Source organism: Coloeus monedula (assembly GCF_965178545.1).
Source record: "Coloeus monedula genome assembly, chromosome: 2".
Classification (NCBI taxonomy): domain Eukaryota; kingdom Metazoa; phylum Chordata; class Aves; order Passeriformes; family Corvidae; genus Coloeus; species Coloeus monedula.
Window position 1 is genome coordinate 30,123,777 of NC_138782.1, and position 18,100 is coordinate 30,141,876.

Genomic DNA, 18,100 nt, shown 5'->3' on the forward strand with positions numbered 1-18,100 from the left:
TTCTCTTCTGTGATAATCACAGGATGCTTGATGCAAAGTTCTGGGCCAGTGAAAAAATATAGCTGTGAAATGCCAAAAAACAAGTGCTAAAGATCAGCCTTTTAAATTGACTGAATGCTTAGGACTTCCCTTGGAAGAGTGTTCTTATGCTACACCAGACCTCAGTGTTAGCAGATTTCATCTCAAATTACACCTCTCTCAGCTCCAGTACCTCTAAGATAATGATAAATCGTTATCAAAGTTCCTCCCCCCTTAGTTATCACTATCTGAGCCACATGGTCTGTATGCAGTTTCCTCTGTGAACCTGAACTCCCTTGTTAAGTCTTGACTTAAGGATGCCAGCAATGTGTCCGCTTTCAGTTTTGCACTGCAGCAAAGGTTTGAAATAAAATCATTCCCAAATATGAAATTCTAGTCGTAGCCAATGATTGTGGGTTACAACTGGAGTCACTGAGCACCGTGAATTTTCTTTTCCCCCTCCCCTGAATGAGTGAAAAAACTGGCAAAATTTTGGCAATCCTTTGCCTATGACTGAACGAGAAGCTGGATGCCCACAGTGTTTGGAAGCTGGGTAATAAGTAGCAAATACAAATCAGCACCTCTGGAGAGTGCAGCTGGGCTGTTTGCACAGGCAAACAGGCAGAGGCCGCACCTGCCCCATGGGTAGGTGCCACACTGAATGGCTCCCAAAAAAAGTCTTCAATTAGAGAGGTGTGTGTTCAAATTGCTGCAGCAACCATCTGCTTACTGTGAAATACGGCTGGAATCCTTAAAGAGGGACCACGTTTCTGGAGAAAACTTTCCAATATGCTAGCCTGAAACATAAGTTCTATAATTGCAGATTCATTTTCATACATGAGGGCTAAGAGGCAAAGATTTTTTTACTTTTTAATGAGGGATTTTTAACCTGGTGTTGGGAAGTCATGATACTGTTTTGGTGGGGGTTCTTTGGCACGCCTCTACTTTTTTGTGACAGTAGATTGTATCGTCATCCATGCAGAATTATGACTTTGCCTTTACGCTGTGGGGAAGAAATCCTGTAAAATGCAGTAATCATTCAATAGCACCAGAAGGAACATAGGAAATTACAGGCCAAGTAAATTTCTTTTTGTATAAATGTTCTCTCTTTTCAAGTTTGCTTCAGTGTGAATGTCCCTCTTTAAGGTAAGGCCTTCAATATGGGGAAAATGTCAAGGTAGGTCCACTTTTAGGCCTAATAACCTTGAGGTGTCCCTTCAGTTTCATAATATATTTCCATTCAGTCATCAGTGCATGGCAATGAGCATTTAGCAGATGGGCACGCAAGGGGCTATACTGCATGCCTTTGCATGAAGTGTTACTGCTTAGACAAAACACTGGGGAGTGATCTTGAGACCTCAGACCCTCATGTACCATTATTATACATTGCCCATTATGTATTTCCCACTTGCTGCAGACATTTCAGGCACAGGAAAACAGTGAGCTTTCTTCTGAGAGTGACACCACGTTGATTAATACTGGTGTACAAAAAAAAAGTCTAGAAATGGGGTAGACTGTCTTTGTCAAAATGGTTAATATACATCCTTTAGAAAAACTAAAGAAAAATGGGTGTGGACTTTTGAGACGGACTTTTTATTACTCCAACACCTTTTTTGCATGCTGTCCCTGTCATAGGGTATCAGGAATCAGAGTATTGAATTTCAGATGGTTCCTAGAAGTTACACTTTTCTGCTGCTGGTTTGAGTGTTAACCATGTGGCTGCTGATTGAGAAGCAATGGTTGTTTTCAGGCAATGAAGTTCAGGATCTCAGCTGAGCTTGCTCTAGACAGCTGTGAACAACAAATAGTACCATACTTATGCCCACAGCGTAGCTTAGACCGATCAATCCAGTGGCTGGGCAGGACAGAGAAGTCTGGAATACTCCTGCCTCTTCCCTCAGCAAAGTGAAGGAACTTGGTTTTCAAAGCTTCAACTAGCTTGGCGCTTTGTGCAACCACTAAGTTTGCCCAAGATGTAAGTATATAGCTTTTGAGGAGCCTCTGTGCAGCTTAGAGAAATCACAAGTAAGTGAGCTGGTATTTTTAAGGGATTTTAGTGTTGGGTTTTTTTTGAATGTACAAGGTTTTGTTTTCCCAGAATTTCTCATTCGGTTAGTCTGATTGTGGGGTTTTATTATCTTCAGTGTCAGTGCCTCCAGCAGCTGTTTTTAGATGTGATTACCACAACACTAGAATTACAGAAGTTTGGAAGCTACTTCCCAGCACTGCAGGTTTCCAAATATTTATAAGTTAAACAACTTTTATTATGCTTCTTTTGATTCTGTGCTGGAGATCCATCAGTATTTGTTTTGTTTTGTTGAGTCCTGGTTTTATAGCACTAAAATATTTTCATACTGGATAATTAAGTCCATTTAACCATCTGTTAAGTGTACATTGTTAAGTGGTGCCCATTGGGATACAGTGATAAGCAACCGGAGTGTACCTGCTTTCCTTTTGGGTTTCCCCAGAAAAACACAAATTCTGTTTCACTTTCTGGCTGCTTTAATATCCAGTGCAATTTTCATAAAGTTGTTTAAACCATTAAGTGAAATAATCTTACCATGTTCACTTACATTCTTATGTACGTTCTTAAGAATTCATACAGAAATATTTTATTTTTATATTAATGTATATAATATATAATATTCCTGGGTTGGGCCTGTTTCTGATGGCAATAAAAGCCAGTGGAAAAACCAGGTAATTAAGAAGCAGTAGCATCTGGCTCTTTATCAGAAGGTGGAATTTATCAAGAAAAAGTCAAGATTTGTTGAAGGCTGGCCTTTCATGACTAGTCCCATCCCAGCTGGAGTCCAGTAAATACTGAGTATAAAAAGAGCTTTGGCTTTGGGTTTGTTTCTCGTGCAGAACTTTCTGTACTTGCAGTATGCTGTGCTAATGCAAACGTTAGGTCTTGCTAGGTGTCTTGGGGTGACTTTGTGATGTGTATCCCCTCTCGCTGCCCCACGCCCAGAAATTAATTCTTGTGCCTTTCTGTGCCTTTAAACTGAGCCTGAGAGGGGCAAGGAAAATCTGAGCAAAACTTCTTCAAAGCAGTTTGCAGCTTGTTCAAGGTCACACAGAGATAGAGACTTTTTTTTCAACTGCGGCAGGAGAGTGAGAGGGAAGGGAAGCACCCAGCTTGCTTTTCTTTCCAGACAGCTTTTGGCAGGTTTTTTTTCCTCAACTCCTTTTCCTCCATAGAGCTGAACTTTTGTTTTCCTGGGATTTTTTTTTTCCTTTTTTTTTTTTCTCTGCTGGACTGTTTCAACATCAGAATACATCGGGAGGACTTTCTACCAAGGCCTTGGCCCTGGAGGTGGGCCCACCACCCCATCCCAGCTCCAAGGAGGGAGAGAGAGATCTATGGAAGGACTCTGAATTTTCCCCCAGGTTTCTCTCAGCAGAGCAGGAGGTTTTATTATTTAGCATTATTATACTTTTCCTGTGTGTTTGTTAAATAAATAGTTTTTATCTCTTTCACTTTCCTTTGAGGAAAATTTATTTTTTCTGAACCTGGTGGGGGAGGGGTGGTTGTAGCCTTCCTTCTCTCAGAGGATATATTTCTAAATTTGGCCAAACTGGAGCACTAGGGTGTTCACCCAAAATGGGCAGCAAAGATTTGTCAATGTGTGTGTTCACAGCTCGGCATACTAGTGCAAAACTTCATTCCTTTGGCATATGCACTACTAGGCAGTGGACTGAAGCAGCTGATGTATAGCTACTTACCTGCAGTAGCGGGACAGGGAGGGCATCTGCAAATGGTAAGGATAATAGCTGCTGCTCTCCTCTTGTTATGCTGCTGTGCTGGTACAAGGGGCTTTGTTACTGTGGAGGCACAGGCCTTGTACTGGCCCTCTCAACAGTGTGCTCCAGAAGTCATATGTTTAAATCCTGTGGATGAAAGGAACACTCAGTCTAGACATTTGCAAAAAACCTTAAGGTCTTGTTCCTTGCATGCCATATTCACGTTTGTGAAGGACCTACAGAACAACAGTTCTCTTGGCTTAATACTGGAGTATGCAAAAGAAGGATCTGAAGACCATGACTGCTCATGGCAGTTTGGAAGACTATGCTTATATTTGACAAGAACAAGAAGAAAGGGAGATTGAGTTTGTACCATCACGTCTGCATTAACAGCTCAAATTCCTAGCAAGATAGGGTTCCCACTGTGAAAAAAGCTACGTAAGTTAAAGACAGTCAGGAGATTGTAGGCAATGACAGAGAGAGAGATCACAGCCCACCTGTAGGAGAACAAAAATAGGAAGAAAACTAGATGAATGATGAAGAGAAAATTACTCAAGCTCAAAGCAGATCAGTAGCAGAACCAAGAATTAAAGTCATGTCACTACAAACTCTGCTATGTCATACTGTGCTCTTTGAATAAAAGTGTGTTCCAAAAAAAGCAGTTACAGTGTCTGTAAGAAAGGTGGAAAGGAGATGTATTGAGATGCAGAAGTAGTAGGCATTCATGCATAGTCCTGCTATGCCTTTTACTTAGCCTATGATTTGTATGTGAGTTAGTTTAAAAAAAAAATTTAAAAGACAGCATCTTCAGCTGCTTTCTAAAGTCACATACATCTTTATTTTACTCTGTCTTTGCAAAGCCTTAAAAATAATCATTACACTTCAAAATATAATCTCTAACAATTCAGTAGTCTTAGCAATAAACCATCATTGTGTAGCTTTCTCCATTTGTCTAAGATAAGACCTGCTGTACCATTTTGCTGTATGAAAGCCTGTCATATGCATGATCAAACTAATTAGCTAAGAGCATCAAAGAGCAGGAGTTTCCAGAAATGCAGTCAGTCTTGCCAAAAACTGTGTAGCATTCCTACTCTATGGCCTGTAATGCACACTATTTTAGTGTGTAACTGAGTCTTGGAGTTTTGCTCCCACTATACGTGTTGCTATTACCTTTCAAGCTGCGATGTGTCTTTGCATCCAGCATCACAATACACATGTTAATGCTCCTTGATAGAGGAAGGCTCAGAATCACAAGATACTACTGTATAATTTCATGTCATCATCAGGAAGGTTTCCCTAATGTGGTACTTTTCTGTAAATAAATGTGTAGGTGACTGTGGGCAGAATAAAACGGTCGAAAATCAGTCAGTCAATATTTATTCAGGATACATAAAGTGGCTTGCAATATTTTATTACAATACTCATCTCTTTACTAACATCACGGTCTCCTTAATTTATTCCTTGTCTTTGTGATGGCTTAAAGAATGGAAAGTAAAGTAAATCTATTGATCTTTTACAGAATATATCTGGTCAAATGCCTCAGTGCACAGTTAATCTATATTTGGATAACTTTTTCAGTGATTTTGCGGATATCTCCTGGAAGCCACTGAAATTCTAGGAACATGTGCCCTAGACTTACCAACCTACCTCACTTTTCCCTCCTCTTTGCAAGTCAGCTCCATTGTCTGGATAGTCCTTTGTGCCAAAGTGCTAGGGATCAGGAAGACAAAAAGGCTTCTACATATGTATTTGAGGACTCACCAGCAGGTGGTTCAGCACATTGGCACAGATGCACCAGCCCTGATTCCTGTCATTCTGCTGTAACAATGGTTGAAATGCAGCTTCAGGAGAGCACAACTGAAAATGGGCTAATGTCAGATGTTTGCCAGGATGAAAGAGGGAAGGTGACATTGCTGATCATAACCTTAGAGCAGCTGAGGATATCAGTGGAAGCTTGCCAGTATAATGTGAATTAGAGACACACATATAAAATCTGCACTGCAGAGTAGTTCATAAGGTTTGCAATAGGAATCACATTGTGCAGGTGAAGGGTATTTTCATATGTTCCATTACTTTCTCTTCTTGTCTTTCCTTCCCTCCCCAAGAAGAAATACAAAATTGTTTCTCATGGGGGTAGATCTCTCAAAGAAGCCTACCATAAAGGGAAGGTGTAGTGTAGGAATTCAGAAGTTGGCACTCATTCCCTGCAATTGCTTTCCGTTTACAAAATGCATGTATTCTACCACAGCACAGCTAACGTGCAGTAGCTCTATGTCACAGTTGAGTCCAATGGAAGCAAGCTCTGAGAAGGTGGACATGATGGATGTTGAGGGTAAAGGACTAACCACAGATGGAAAGTTGGTGCTGAGCTCCCCTAAAGCTCCTGTGAAATCTATCTCCATCCATGTTCTGCACAGAGATAGCTGTTGTGATGCAGCAACCAGGCTGTGAACAAAGGTTTGCTGTATATATAGCAATCTGCTGTACGTAACTCTAGTGCTGCGTACTCAGGGTGATGAGTATGCCCAAGCAGGGCCATAGAGGACAACAGATTCACAGTGGGACTGCTGGGAAAGGTTCATTGTCCAGGCTGTGAGCACAGGGTGGTTGTCAGGGAACCTGCAGAGCTTTGGTTTTGTTTGCCTTGCTGTTTGTTTTGTGATGGTGGTTTTGGGAGGCTCTGGTTTTGAGGAAGTCTGTGTAAAAGTGAAATACAAAGGCTGGCATTCTGGCCATGTAGTCATTAAATGTTTATGCCCCTAATTGTTTAGGTTATTCTTCCTTCCTACTTGACCCATTTCACATTCCTAAGAAAGGGAATACCATTTCAGTATAAACATGTTCCAGCTTACTCTATCACCAATGATCCCTTTTAAAATCCATCATTTTGTGAATTAGTTTGGTGTTTATTAAATATCTGTGTACTTCCATAACAGAGTAAAATATGGACTGCATAGGTTGAGATGCTTTTCAAATACTGTTTCACTATCTATTAACATCTTTATTGAGTGGCGGGTTTCCCACTGCTTTCACTTAATGTGGTGTCCTTTACACCTGATGAAAGCATAATCTAGGAGAATGAAATCTCACCTTCTGCTTGGAAGTAATGAATGTTGGTATATTTGTAAGAGCTACTTGGCTTCAAAAGCCTTTTTATCATCATAAACTTCAGTTGAATATACTACAGCTCACGGCAGATGTGTTGCCACTCTCCCATGTGTGACTAGAGCAATTAACATGCTGAGAAAATTTAATAACTTATAAAGTTATTTTGATAACATGTATTTTTTATCTTCTGAAATAAGACAAGCTAGGAAATACATCTAATACAGATACAGATTCTCAGGACATTCAAATACTGTGAAGAGGCATTCTGAGGATAAACTGAAAGACAGGCCTGTAGTGTCATGCTTCTTAGCCCATTTCCTTCAAAATAATAATACTGAATTTATATATATATATATAGCATGAGTTATGTGCAAAAGTGAGTGCTCATTATAGTTGGTCTCAAATATTTAGAAACTACTACAAAAAGAGATCCAAACAGTGGTGCAAAGTGATCTCTGCCTGTGCTGTGGTTTTTGTTATCATAATAAGAAGAGGTGAATGAGAGGACAGTGACATGTGAGGTTAGCCACATAACCTTGTGCTTCAAACCCACTGGTTTGGTGTCTGAGTTTCCATTTGTCTTGATAATCTGAAAATCTTATCAGTGATAAGGTATATACAAAATGTTTGAACTCTTATCATCCTGATCTAAGAATTTCTTCTTGATGATACTGTGTCAAACAAGGGCATCATTTATTTCTTACTGAAGCAAAATTCTGGATACAATTAAGTGATACCACGTAATACATATGAGAAGGTGTGACTCTTGCTGCATGTCCTGTTCCTACTGCCCTGTGCGTCTGGAGCTGCACACCAAAAGCTGCAGCAGCCTCTTGTAGTTATATTTAAACAGCATATTGTGAATCTGTAGGACAATCAGACTAAAACACCAAACCCAGTCTTTTGTGGCAGTGTTGTTTCCTAGGTACTACCCCCATCTGTTTTTTACCTTCCCTAAGTAGCCTTTGAAGCTGCTGGACAACGCCAGCCCACTTATGGGAGCCGTTGAGCTTACAATGGACTTGAAAGAGTTTCAGTGATTTTCTGCAAATTAAATGAAAATAAGTAACAGATTAAAGAGAGAGACTTCTTAATGTCTCCAAACTGGAGAATTAATTTAATCTTTATTCGGCAGAAGAGAGTCCACTGAGCCTCTTGGTCTCATGACACAGCTGATGAGATGTCCAAGCTTTGCTGAGTTCTCTGTTTTGGAACCCTCTGTCACATGCCTTCTTGCAAGGATTTCTGTGGCTTTTCAATACCAAAGGCTTCCATCATTCACATTTGGTTCATGTAGTTAATGGAAGGAATGGCAAGTTTTAACTTTCTGCATGTATTTTCAGTGATAAGATCATCAATTTCTTTTTTCCCTGTTGAAATTCGTATAAAGTCATTTAATTATCACTGACAGATGAGGTTGGTAATCCTTAACAATGCAAAGCTTAATAAGCAGATTTTAGAGGGGTTTTCTTAAGCTTGAGTTTGTGACTGCAGGTAGAAAATTAATGTTTTATTGAAACGGCACTGAAAACAAAAACAGTTCAGAAAACCACTGTTTAATGTGTGCTTATTAACAGCATCTTTTAGTAAATATGTGGAGAAATATGAGGGGGGGAAAAAAGCATTTTGACTCAAAAAACCCAATAACTCTTTGTCCAAAGTTGTACAGACCAACTACAAAAGCTGATTAAATGGTGTTTTGTGAAGAGATAGTCTTTTATAGTTTCTGATATCTTTATCTCTTTGAATAGAATAAAACATGATTTTGACTTAAAAATTGTCATCCTCAATGGGTAGTAGTCATATGGATTTCTTAGTTCAAGGATGTAGCCCAAGTGTTACATCTAATCAGATCACGTCTCCTAAGTCACACTAGGTCACTGCTCAGACAGGAGACCCAGGAAGCATTCACACTGCTGGGAAGAAGAAAGACAAAAGATCAAGTGGCCAGCACATGTCCCACCTGCAAGAGGTAGTCACTATTCCTTCTCACTGCCAGAGGTATTCTGCTGGTGGAGCAGCCATCTGTCTGATGAGATTTGGAACTGGAATGATGTCATTTTTGGTCGTTGCCATTGGCACTGCTGCTGCTGTTTGTCAGATGGACAGGGGCTCTGCCCACACGCTGCCTGCAGGAGAGCAGCTTCAGTGCAGTGTGGAATTTGGCACCTACTGTTGGAAGCTCTTGGGTAGCTGCTGTGCCCCTGCTCTCGTGTAGCTGAAGACAAGATGCTTGGGTAGTCTAGAGAGAAAGAAAGGAGCATCTGAAACCTGATGGAATTTTTGTGTGTTTGGCAAGACAGCTGTAGTTTTGCATGTTTTTCTTTCCTAGTACTGTAGTTTCCTCTGTCATCTGAAATTGAAAAGTCTTACCTGGAAAAACGTTTGAAAAGTTTAAAATAATGTGTCCCAGAGTCTTAGGAGCTGCAGGCTAAATAAACAGAATCCCACCCATTTAATTACTGCATTTTAAATTATGCATTTAGCAGCCAATCTAAACATTTTTCCTTTTATCTTCATTATTTTTTTATGTTCAGAGTTGGATAATAGCTGCACTCTGTTCCTTTCATATATTCTCCTTACCTTGCAGATCTTCCTTCTTTTCTCAGCTTCTCTGCTAGGAGACAGGCACAGTCCTTCACACCTTCATCCTGAGCCCTCATGATGCAACAGTGTGTTGGTTCATGCTCTTGGCCTACAGAGTATTCACAGTGCAAGTACATTAAAATAGCAATATTAGCAGAAATGTGGCCAGACCTGTTTTGTCTTAGCAAATGGAGCCTTGCAAAATAGTCATAGCTTCAGGAGGAAAGTGCCTAAGTTTCTAAGGAGGGTTTCTCAAATAAATCTTTCTGTTGAAAAGAAGCACTTGTTATGAACTCTACCTTTGGTCTTGTATGGCTTAATCCACTCGCTTTTGTTCCCTGTTTAATCTCACTTCATCAGTTGGTTAGTTAGAGACCTCTTAGCATATCCTTGCAATCGTAGATAGCTCCATGCTTGTCCTGTTAATAAATTGGGTGATTTACGTCTATGCTGCCAAAACTACATGGAATTGTTTATAAATCAGAGAAAGTAAAAACTTGTATTTCCTCCTTTGGTTTCGAAGTCATATTTTAAGACACAGTAGGCTTTTAAATCTAAGCAAATATCTTTGGTTATTGTTTCAGAAGTGTTTGGGATTCTCTACTGGCAGCACAACTATTTTTAATCAGTAGAATTTACATGCACCAATGTTAGGACCCTTTTTTAGATGCACTCTTCTGCGCTCTTTTTTGTCTACCACCTTCACAAGTCTTAGTGATTTCTGGAATAAGTAGCTATTGGAAATTAATTGCCCCTGATAGGCTTTGATGAATTTGTCATTTTACTGTTTTAACTTAAACAAGTTTTCACAAATGTGTTCAATATGAAAACCTGAAAATAATATAGATTGTATTTGTTTTCAGCTACTCCAGAGCTTATTTGTCCTTGATAGCTAGTGGTTAAAAGTGTGAGTGTAGTCATATTTCTTTTGCATATAACTACAATTCTGAATTTGAATTCTACTTTTTGCAAATACTCACTTAGATTCTTCTGCTTTAGTGAGTATTCCTGTGGCAAATTCATTGTGTGAGTGTGTGAAAATACCATGGTAGGACATGGAGAACAAGAAGAATGTAGACGCAGTTGCAATGTAATGCTTTTAAAAAATGAGATGAAATTTCATTCTTATTTTTCAGGTTTTGCCCAAATTACTTGGAAAAAACCTCAAAAAGTCCAAAGCCAGGTCCTTCATGCCTTATGCAATTCAAAGTTATATGAGTCACATACATTTCATGTCTGGTCTTTATGTACAAAGTAAATATTTCAAATGTAAACAATATAAGCATATATATATGTTGGTTAAGTCCATATCCCTTTCCTTTTAATGGAATTCTGTAGATAGAGGTTGTGGATTTTTGTTTGTCTGCACTTAGAAAGTACTTGGTTTACAAGTGACAGTCTCTTGTGTTTACATATAATCTTTTTTCCCCTGTATCTATAAAGTTCTTACAGTGTGGGTGAAGGTTGCTATGACTGTTCTACAATTTTGAGAAAGAAAACTGTTTAGTGTCTCAGTAGAGCTGATGAATAAAATACATTTATATATATATATGTTATAGACAAGTTTACCTACACCTAAAGGGGGTACATATCCCCTTTGGAATATGTTAATGTACTTTATGATGTATGACTTTGTCATTTTATCATTTTACTTTGCAAGTCAAATAGCTATTCTATTTCCAGTATCATTTAATCCCAGACATGGGCAGGAGGAACACACAGTTCATTTTCAATGTGTCAGTGTACCTCCATTAAGGATCACCCAGGTAATTACTAGATTCCATGACACAAAGAGAAAAGAGACAGCATAAAGAAAAATGTTTGTTCCAGTTCCCTGAACCTGAAATATGCTGCTAACATGGAAAATGTGAATACTGCAGGTTCAAAGGAATGAGCGTGGAGAGCATTTTCCACTGTAGCCTAGAGTGTTTTTTTCATGTAAATGGTCACAGATAGTCATTGTCATGAGTGGCCTGAGAACAGCAAATCAGCCTCCCCAAGACTGTCTCTGTAAATACCTCTCATCCCAGAACATGCACAGTTGCACTTTGTTGGCCCAACTATGCTGAAGGAGTGAGGTGCTTTAGACTTTAGTGGGAAAATCCTGATGCCATCAAAATAAAGAAGAGTTCTGAGGTGGATTTCTCTGGAGACAGAATTTCACATTTTGCATGGTGCTCTCACTTACCTTTGGCTGCATTAGGAAATCTGAGTTGCCAATGTTGAGCTTAAGGACTTTGGATTGAGAGCTGTTGCAAGCTCTCCCTGAGATTTTTAAACCTGAGTGTAGCCTGATATAAAGAAATGGTTGACTTAGAGTTGAAACACTAGGCTGCGTTTGGGGGAAAATCATTTAAATCAGTTCACTCTGACTCTGAAATGAGGTATGACTATGTTCAAATCTAAGAGGAAACAACCATACCACCTACTATGCCAAAGCCTTTTTAAAACTAGTCCTAATCTCAGCTTCCTGCTTTATCATCATACTGCTATTCCTTCGCCTGTCAGAGACCCGCGCGTCTCTGGGAATTCATTTACAGTACTGCTTCTGTGGCCTCTCCTGAACTCATTTATATTTCTTGCTCCTGTAGCTTCTCTCATATGTCTGTTATTATTTGTGTGAAGTAGCTCCTCTTTTATTTCAATCATTCCAGAAAATTCAGCCTTTCAAGGGGGGGGATGGAGAGGAGGGAGAGCACCTTTCATTTTATTGTGCTGTTTTACCATTCACCTTATTTATATTTTTCTTCTCAGAAAACCAAAAGGGATGTAAATAACTTTGATCAAGACTTTACACGAGAAGAACCAGTATTAACACTAGTGGATGAGACAATTATAAAACAAATCAATCAAGAAGAATTTAAAGGGTTCTCTTATTTTGGAGAAGAGCTACTGCCATAGACAACGTTAGGCTGACAGATGAATGATGCTGCAAGAAGTGATTCTGAAGAGATCATCAAATTACTGAGACTCAGTAGATCAAGAACTACTTCTTTTACCCTGAGCCCATATCCCCAGTTAAAGTATATATTTATTGTTTTTTTCCTTTAATCTTCTGACCTGAAAGCACTCTTAATTTCTGTCTCACAAAGCAATGCAAAATAATTTTGTATCAGAAATTGTGGATGTAACACACTGCCGTATATTTGCAACTTTTCTTTTATTCCTAAGAATAGGAATTCCCAGAGGACAAAATCACATCTTTTCCATAGAAAATGAAGATATGCTATTAAAAGCAATTTAGCAGACCACGTTCTGTAATCATCATATATAATTAAGCTAAGAAGGTGAGAACTGTTTCTTCTGCACTGGTGGTTATGGTGAGATCTGTACTCAGATGCCCTTTGGAAAGCAAAGTCTGCCTTCATGGAGGTGTAATCCTCGATTATTAATTTATTGTGGAGAGGTACAAGCCATAAAGTTGTCCAGAAAAAGAAGCACATCAATTAAGGCTTTCAGTGAAGTTCATCATACAATGTACAGGAAGCTCTTAGGAATAAGAGATGCAAAGATAACTGAAATTTTATTTAAAGCAAGAAGTAGATGCTACATGGATAGATATTAAAGGGCTAAAGAATAAAAAGCCTCCAGTACTTTAACTCAGCTATATATAACCATTTTACTGTTTTTCAGATAATTTGGTGTACTATCCATGTTACCAAATTTAATATCCTTTCAAATGAACCATTAATGTGATGGCAAGCTTGCAGATGTTTACAGTTAATTTTGCATAAAAAATTAACTATAAACATTCTAAATTTGCCTTTTTCCATTGTAGCTAAGTTGATAAATAATTTCTTATTTATATTTATTTTCTCAGCAGTGTGTTACTTTTGCACACTTTTACAAAACCATAATACTACTGTGTTTGTTGGGTTTTATGTTTAAAATCTAAAGAGAAATCTGCTTTTAAAAGACACAAAATAAGGCTACACATGCGTTATGTGGAAATGTGTTGAAAAACTGAAGATCAAACATTCACAAACTGACATTATTGAAAGTTGTAAATTGATTTTTTTTTTTGTGTATGAATTGAAATGGTAACTCATGTGGACAATATTACTAATGTGAAGTTACCTCCTGTAGATACGTTAACAGTGTTATGTACTTATATTTCCAGGAGTACCCTGTGGTTTGGTTTTGGTTTTGATTTTTTGGGGGTTTTTTCTGATTTTTTTTTTTTTTTTGTGTACATGTATCGCTGAGGTCATTTTATTATATATTTTACTGGACTGAGTGAGCAGTCATTGGAATCCATTTTAATTGTTGCACATGGATTTCCAGCTGCACAAAAATATATATACTTGTGATTGGCAAAGTGGCACTAAAGAAGCTTTTTTGCCTTTTGTACAGGTGAGATTTTGTATATAGTGTTTGCTGCAAGGCCTGTGGAATTCATTGAATATAGAGGTATCAACTGCTGCATGTTCAGGCATACTATTAAAATGTTAGTCTATGAAAGAATAATTATAATAATGTCCATGTGCAATACTCTTGTATGTGTATTGGTTCAAGTTACTGTCAGAAAGATGAGGTTTTTGTTATAAAAGATGTAGACATATATTAAGCTATACTAAATCTCTTGTATACTTCTCTTCAACTCTATTATGACATGATAGAGCTCGGAAAGAGAAAGGAATGTTACAAATAGTGGTGGACAAAGTGTGAATCATTGGCTTTAAGAGAGATAATCTCGGTCTCAAGCAGATGAGTTAGTTTGTGTCAGTTTTGCGTCTGGCTGCTCATAGCCTGTTACTGATGACACCATTCAGTTCCATTTTGTTTTGTTTTTAAAACTCAGGTGTAATTATTATATATATTCTTATGATTATTTCAAAATATTAAATATTATGATATATCAATTAATGTGTTGTCTGGCCTACAAGTGTAATAAGGATCAAGCCTTTAGTTTAATTTAATTTATCTTCAGTAATCTTTTGTACTGGGAAAAGACTAGCTTCTGGAGCTGAGTACCAGCACAGAAACATCTTAATGATCGCATCATCTCAGTGTTTAAATTTCTTTCTCTCTTAGAAATATATTGTAGAACTGCCCATCAATTTGTGTCTCGCCACTGGCTCTGTTTATTTCTCATCACGGTTAGCTTTTGACATCCAGGCAAGAACTGATCACAATGCTAAGGCATTCTCTTCCATGGGTGAGTAGACTGCTAGGAAGGCAAGTTATGGGATCGTGCACTACTGTTTGTCCAACAAGGGGCCTTTACAAAGAACTCTGAACATTTATTTTGAAGGAATAAAAGCATCCCATAAAGCTATTGTGCACAAGCTATGTAGTCTGTATTCCCCTTTCTAACGTGAAGATAATTAGCAAATGTTCATATTTGAAGAGGCCTCAGCGCCTGCAGTGTTGGGTAGGATGCTAAGAGAAAAGTGAAGGAGATAGAACTATTGCATGGGCAGATATTTCTTCAGTATAAATAGTTAGATCCTCTGCCTTGGGTTTACATCAGAAGGTCTGGTCTGTCTGTTACCTTGAACATTTTTTAAAGATAACTCTTAAAAAAAGGACATTCTGTTATATTTCTGCCTGTTCTGTAGAATTTTTCTGTTCCTTCTTTGTAAATTGAGTGCAAAATGCCAAAATTGTTGTTAATAATAATAATTATAAAGAACCCATTGTTTCTTGATTTTTCTCCCAAACAGACTTTAAAAATGGAAATACATTTTTCTCCATAGGGTGAAAAACAATTCTCTCCAAAAAGGCTTAAAAATTACCTCTTTTTAAATTATGTGCAGAATAGTTCTGGCTAAATATAAAATGTATTCAGTTGGGGGGGTAGGTTTTTTTTTTTATTGTGAGGATTTATTTGTACAGAATTTTTTTCTTATGGATGTAATTTGAATCTCTTGCCATTCATTAGTGTTATTTCATCGTAAACATTATTACTGTGCCAAATGTACTGTATTCAAAAGGATGTGAATGTGTATTGTTTCGGAACCTAATAAATACAATGATGTTAAATCTTATTTTCTTCCCCAAAGTTTTCCTGAGTATTTCCTAATGAGGAAGAAAGAAAGATGAAGGATGAATTTCCTGTTACGTGTTGTACAAAATCTCGTGAGCTTGTCTTTTAGGAGTGGACGTTTTGCAAAGGAAGGATTTGCTAACAAGAGCCTCACCTGTGAAGCACTAAACACTCCAAGAAAAACACAGGTAACAGTGTGTGATCACTATTATTCTTGGGTAGTACAACATTTACCTCAAAAACACCATGCAGGTGAGTTTACACACTTTTTCTGCTTACTGGCTACATAATGGTCACTGAGTTCTGACTGATCACAGCATTCTGCTTAGCTGCAATGTTAAAACTCATTTCGGTAGGGCACTTTGAGTACAAACACATTGGACTGCTTTAGTCTCTCATTGGATTGAATAGAGGAATTAATAGTATGCATAAATTTAGCTAAGGGTCATAGAGGTTATTAAATTATTTATTTAGCTTAATATGTCAGTATGACTTTGACTGAAATTTGAAATATTCCATCATATTTCAGTTTGCACCTTAAATACTTTCCAACTCCATGGTCTAAAATTCTCAACTTCAGTTTCAGTAGATCAGCTATCAGCATACTCTTGCAGTAAATCCAGTTAACAATCTCCAGTTAGTATGCCTGCATAGTAGGTATACTGAGGAGCTTTAAAAAAATTTGAAATTTTAAATTGTGTTTTCTGTTCAAATTGTAGCTTTTGCATAAACCTCCGCTTTTTTTCTTTAGGCTGAGTCTTCTCAAAGCCACTGAATGTGTTTGGTGCCTATGAGCATGTTCCAATTCCTGTGTGTTGACAGCATTAGCATAATCTTTGTCACACAGACTTTACCAGTTAAATAACCATGTAACTTTGATTTTCTGGCTGTGTGTTGCAGCCTTACAAGCATATGAAGTCTTAACTTCACCTCACAAACAATAAGCATCACTGGTTTCTAAACAGATCAATTCATATCATGTTTTCTTGTAATGCTGTAAAACTGATGAACAGTTTTAGTCCTTGTTGATGGTCTGCAGAATTTGGGAAAACAACAGTTTTTTGAAGAGGAATGAGTTGCAGTCTCATTGGCTATCCATGCTGTAAATGTGGTACTAAATGTTCAGGAAGAGAGTCTCAGCAAGTATCTGTCTGCCTCTGTGGCCTTCCAGAGACAGGAGCTGTTAGATCATTTTATAATCAAAAAGACTTTTAGCCTCCTAGTAGACTAGTTAGACGTGACGAAATCAATAGGAAACTTTCTTTTGATTAATTTTGATAATCAGTTTTGAACAATGTCAACCTCTGGCATGCAAAACATTCTGTGGGAAAGAGCTACAGAGTTCAACAGTTATGTTAAAAATTACCTCTCTGTTTATTCTGACCCAATCATAATTCCATTTTATGCTGCCTGGGTCTTTCTTTGAAAGGGGATAAACCATTTTTTGCTATACGCTTTTTTTTATGCCACTCCAGTTTTATAGGTCACTCATACATCCTTCCTCAGCCATTTCTTTTTCAGACTGAAAATTCTTGCCCTGTCTGTCAAAAGGCTCCATGAAGACATATTTTTGGTCATCTCTATCAATTTCACTGAATCTTTTCTAGTTCTCCTGTATCTCTTCTGAAGACAGAATATTAATTACATGTAATATTCAGTATGTGGATGCAATGTGGATTGTTACAATGACTACTGCATTCTGGTTTGTTTTCTGGTACATTTTTACATTTTCTTTTCTTAATCCAAGTTTGTTCTCAATTATTTCACAGGCTGTCCCAGATTAGTGTCAGTTGTAAATCTAATGTGCATGCTTTCTGTCTGATCATCCAATCGTAATCGAAACAGGTCTGTCCAGGACACAATGAAAATATGTAAAATAGGAATTCAACAAGTTGCAAAATGCTCCTTGGTGCAGGCTTCCATTTGAGCAGTAAACCTTTGATGGTCACCTTCTCAGTATGGTTTTCCTGCTGTTCTTATACCCCCTATATGTAGCTGTGATTGGACTGTCTTTCCCTAGCTTGCTTATATTGTATGCAACAAGTATTTTTCCAAAATCAAGATACAGGACATTCTCTCCTCTCCTTCTGTCAACAACAGGCTCTTACTGTGTTCTGGGGTATCCCTTCTTTTGACCTGTTAGCTACAGTGAAGGGGAGAAAGATAAAGGTTTACTTAGCACATTGGGAAAGTGTATGTATGTGCCAAAATAGTTTCCACTCCATCTTTCCTTTTACCTTGTCATTGCTGTGGAATCAGGAGATAAGAACAGCAGCCTAAGCTGAAACTCAAATTGCCACTATAAATATTGTGAAATGATTATGCAAGACTGTCCAAAATTTGGAAAAGCATTAAAGAACTTTAGCATTTGTACACAGATGTTTAATCCTTGGGAAAAAATCAATTGGGAAGAAAGTCATTGACCTGGAGTCTATTGCTGATCTGGGCACTGAATTGAGCATTGCATACACTTGTCATCACCACTGAGCACTACCAGTCTGAGCTAGTGTCTTGTGTACTGAAGGGAGCAGCTTGAAGATGAGACTTGTAGTGACATCAAGAGTCAGTGCTGGGCTGATGCTTGTCTGTGCTGATGGACACTCTCATTCCTCCAGACCTCTTAAATTGTTACCCAGAGGTGCCATGCATCTAGGA

The 18,100-nt window shown here is 38.0% G+C and overlaps 1 protein-coding gene across 3 annotated transcripts in view; it reads left to right on the forward strand.

Annotated features, from left to right (window-relative positions):
• PRKCE (protein kinase C epsilon) overlaps positions 1–15,446 on the forward strand; it is a 285,653-nt gene extending 270,207 nt beyond the window's left edge. Inside the window, exons 15-16 of one of the 3 annotated variants that reach the window (XR_014226241.1) lie at positions 12,211–12,743; positions 14,491–15,446. Coding sequence is in view for 2 of the 3 variants with exons in the window: in XM_082276821.1 (XP_082132947.1) it covers positions 12,211–12,357 (147 nt within the window). In the remaining variant the exon portion in view is untranslated. Of the gene's footprint in view, positions 1–1,134; positions 1,165–12,210 lie in introns of all 3 variants that reach the window. The other 2 variants (XM_082276822.1, XM_082276821.1) reach the window with 2 other exon arrangements.
• Positions 15,447–18,100: the final 2,654 nt, after the last annotated feature.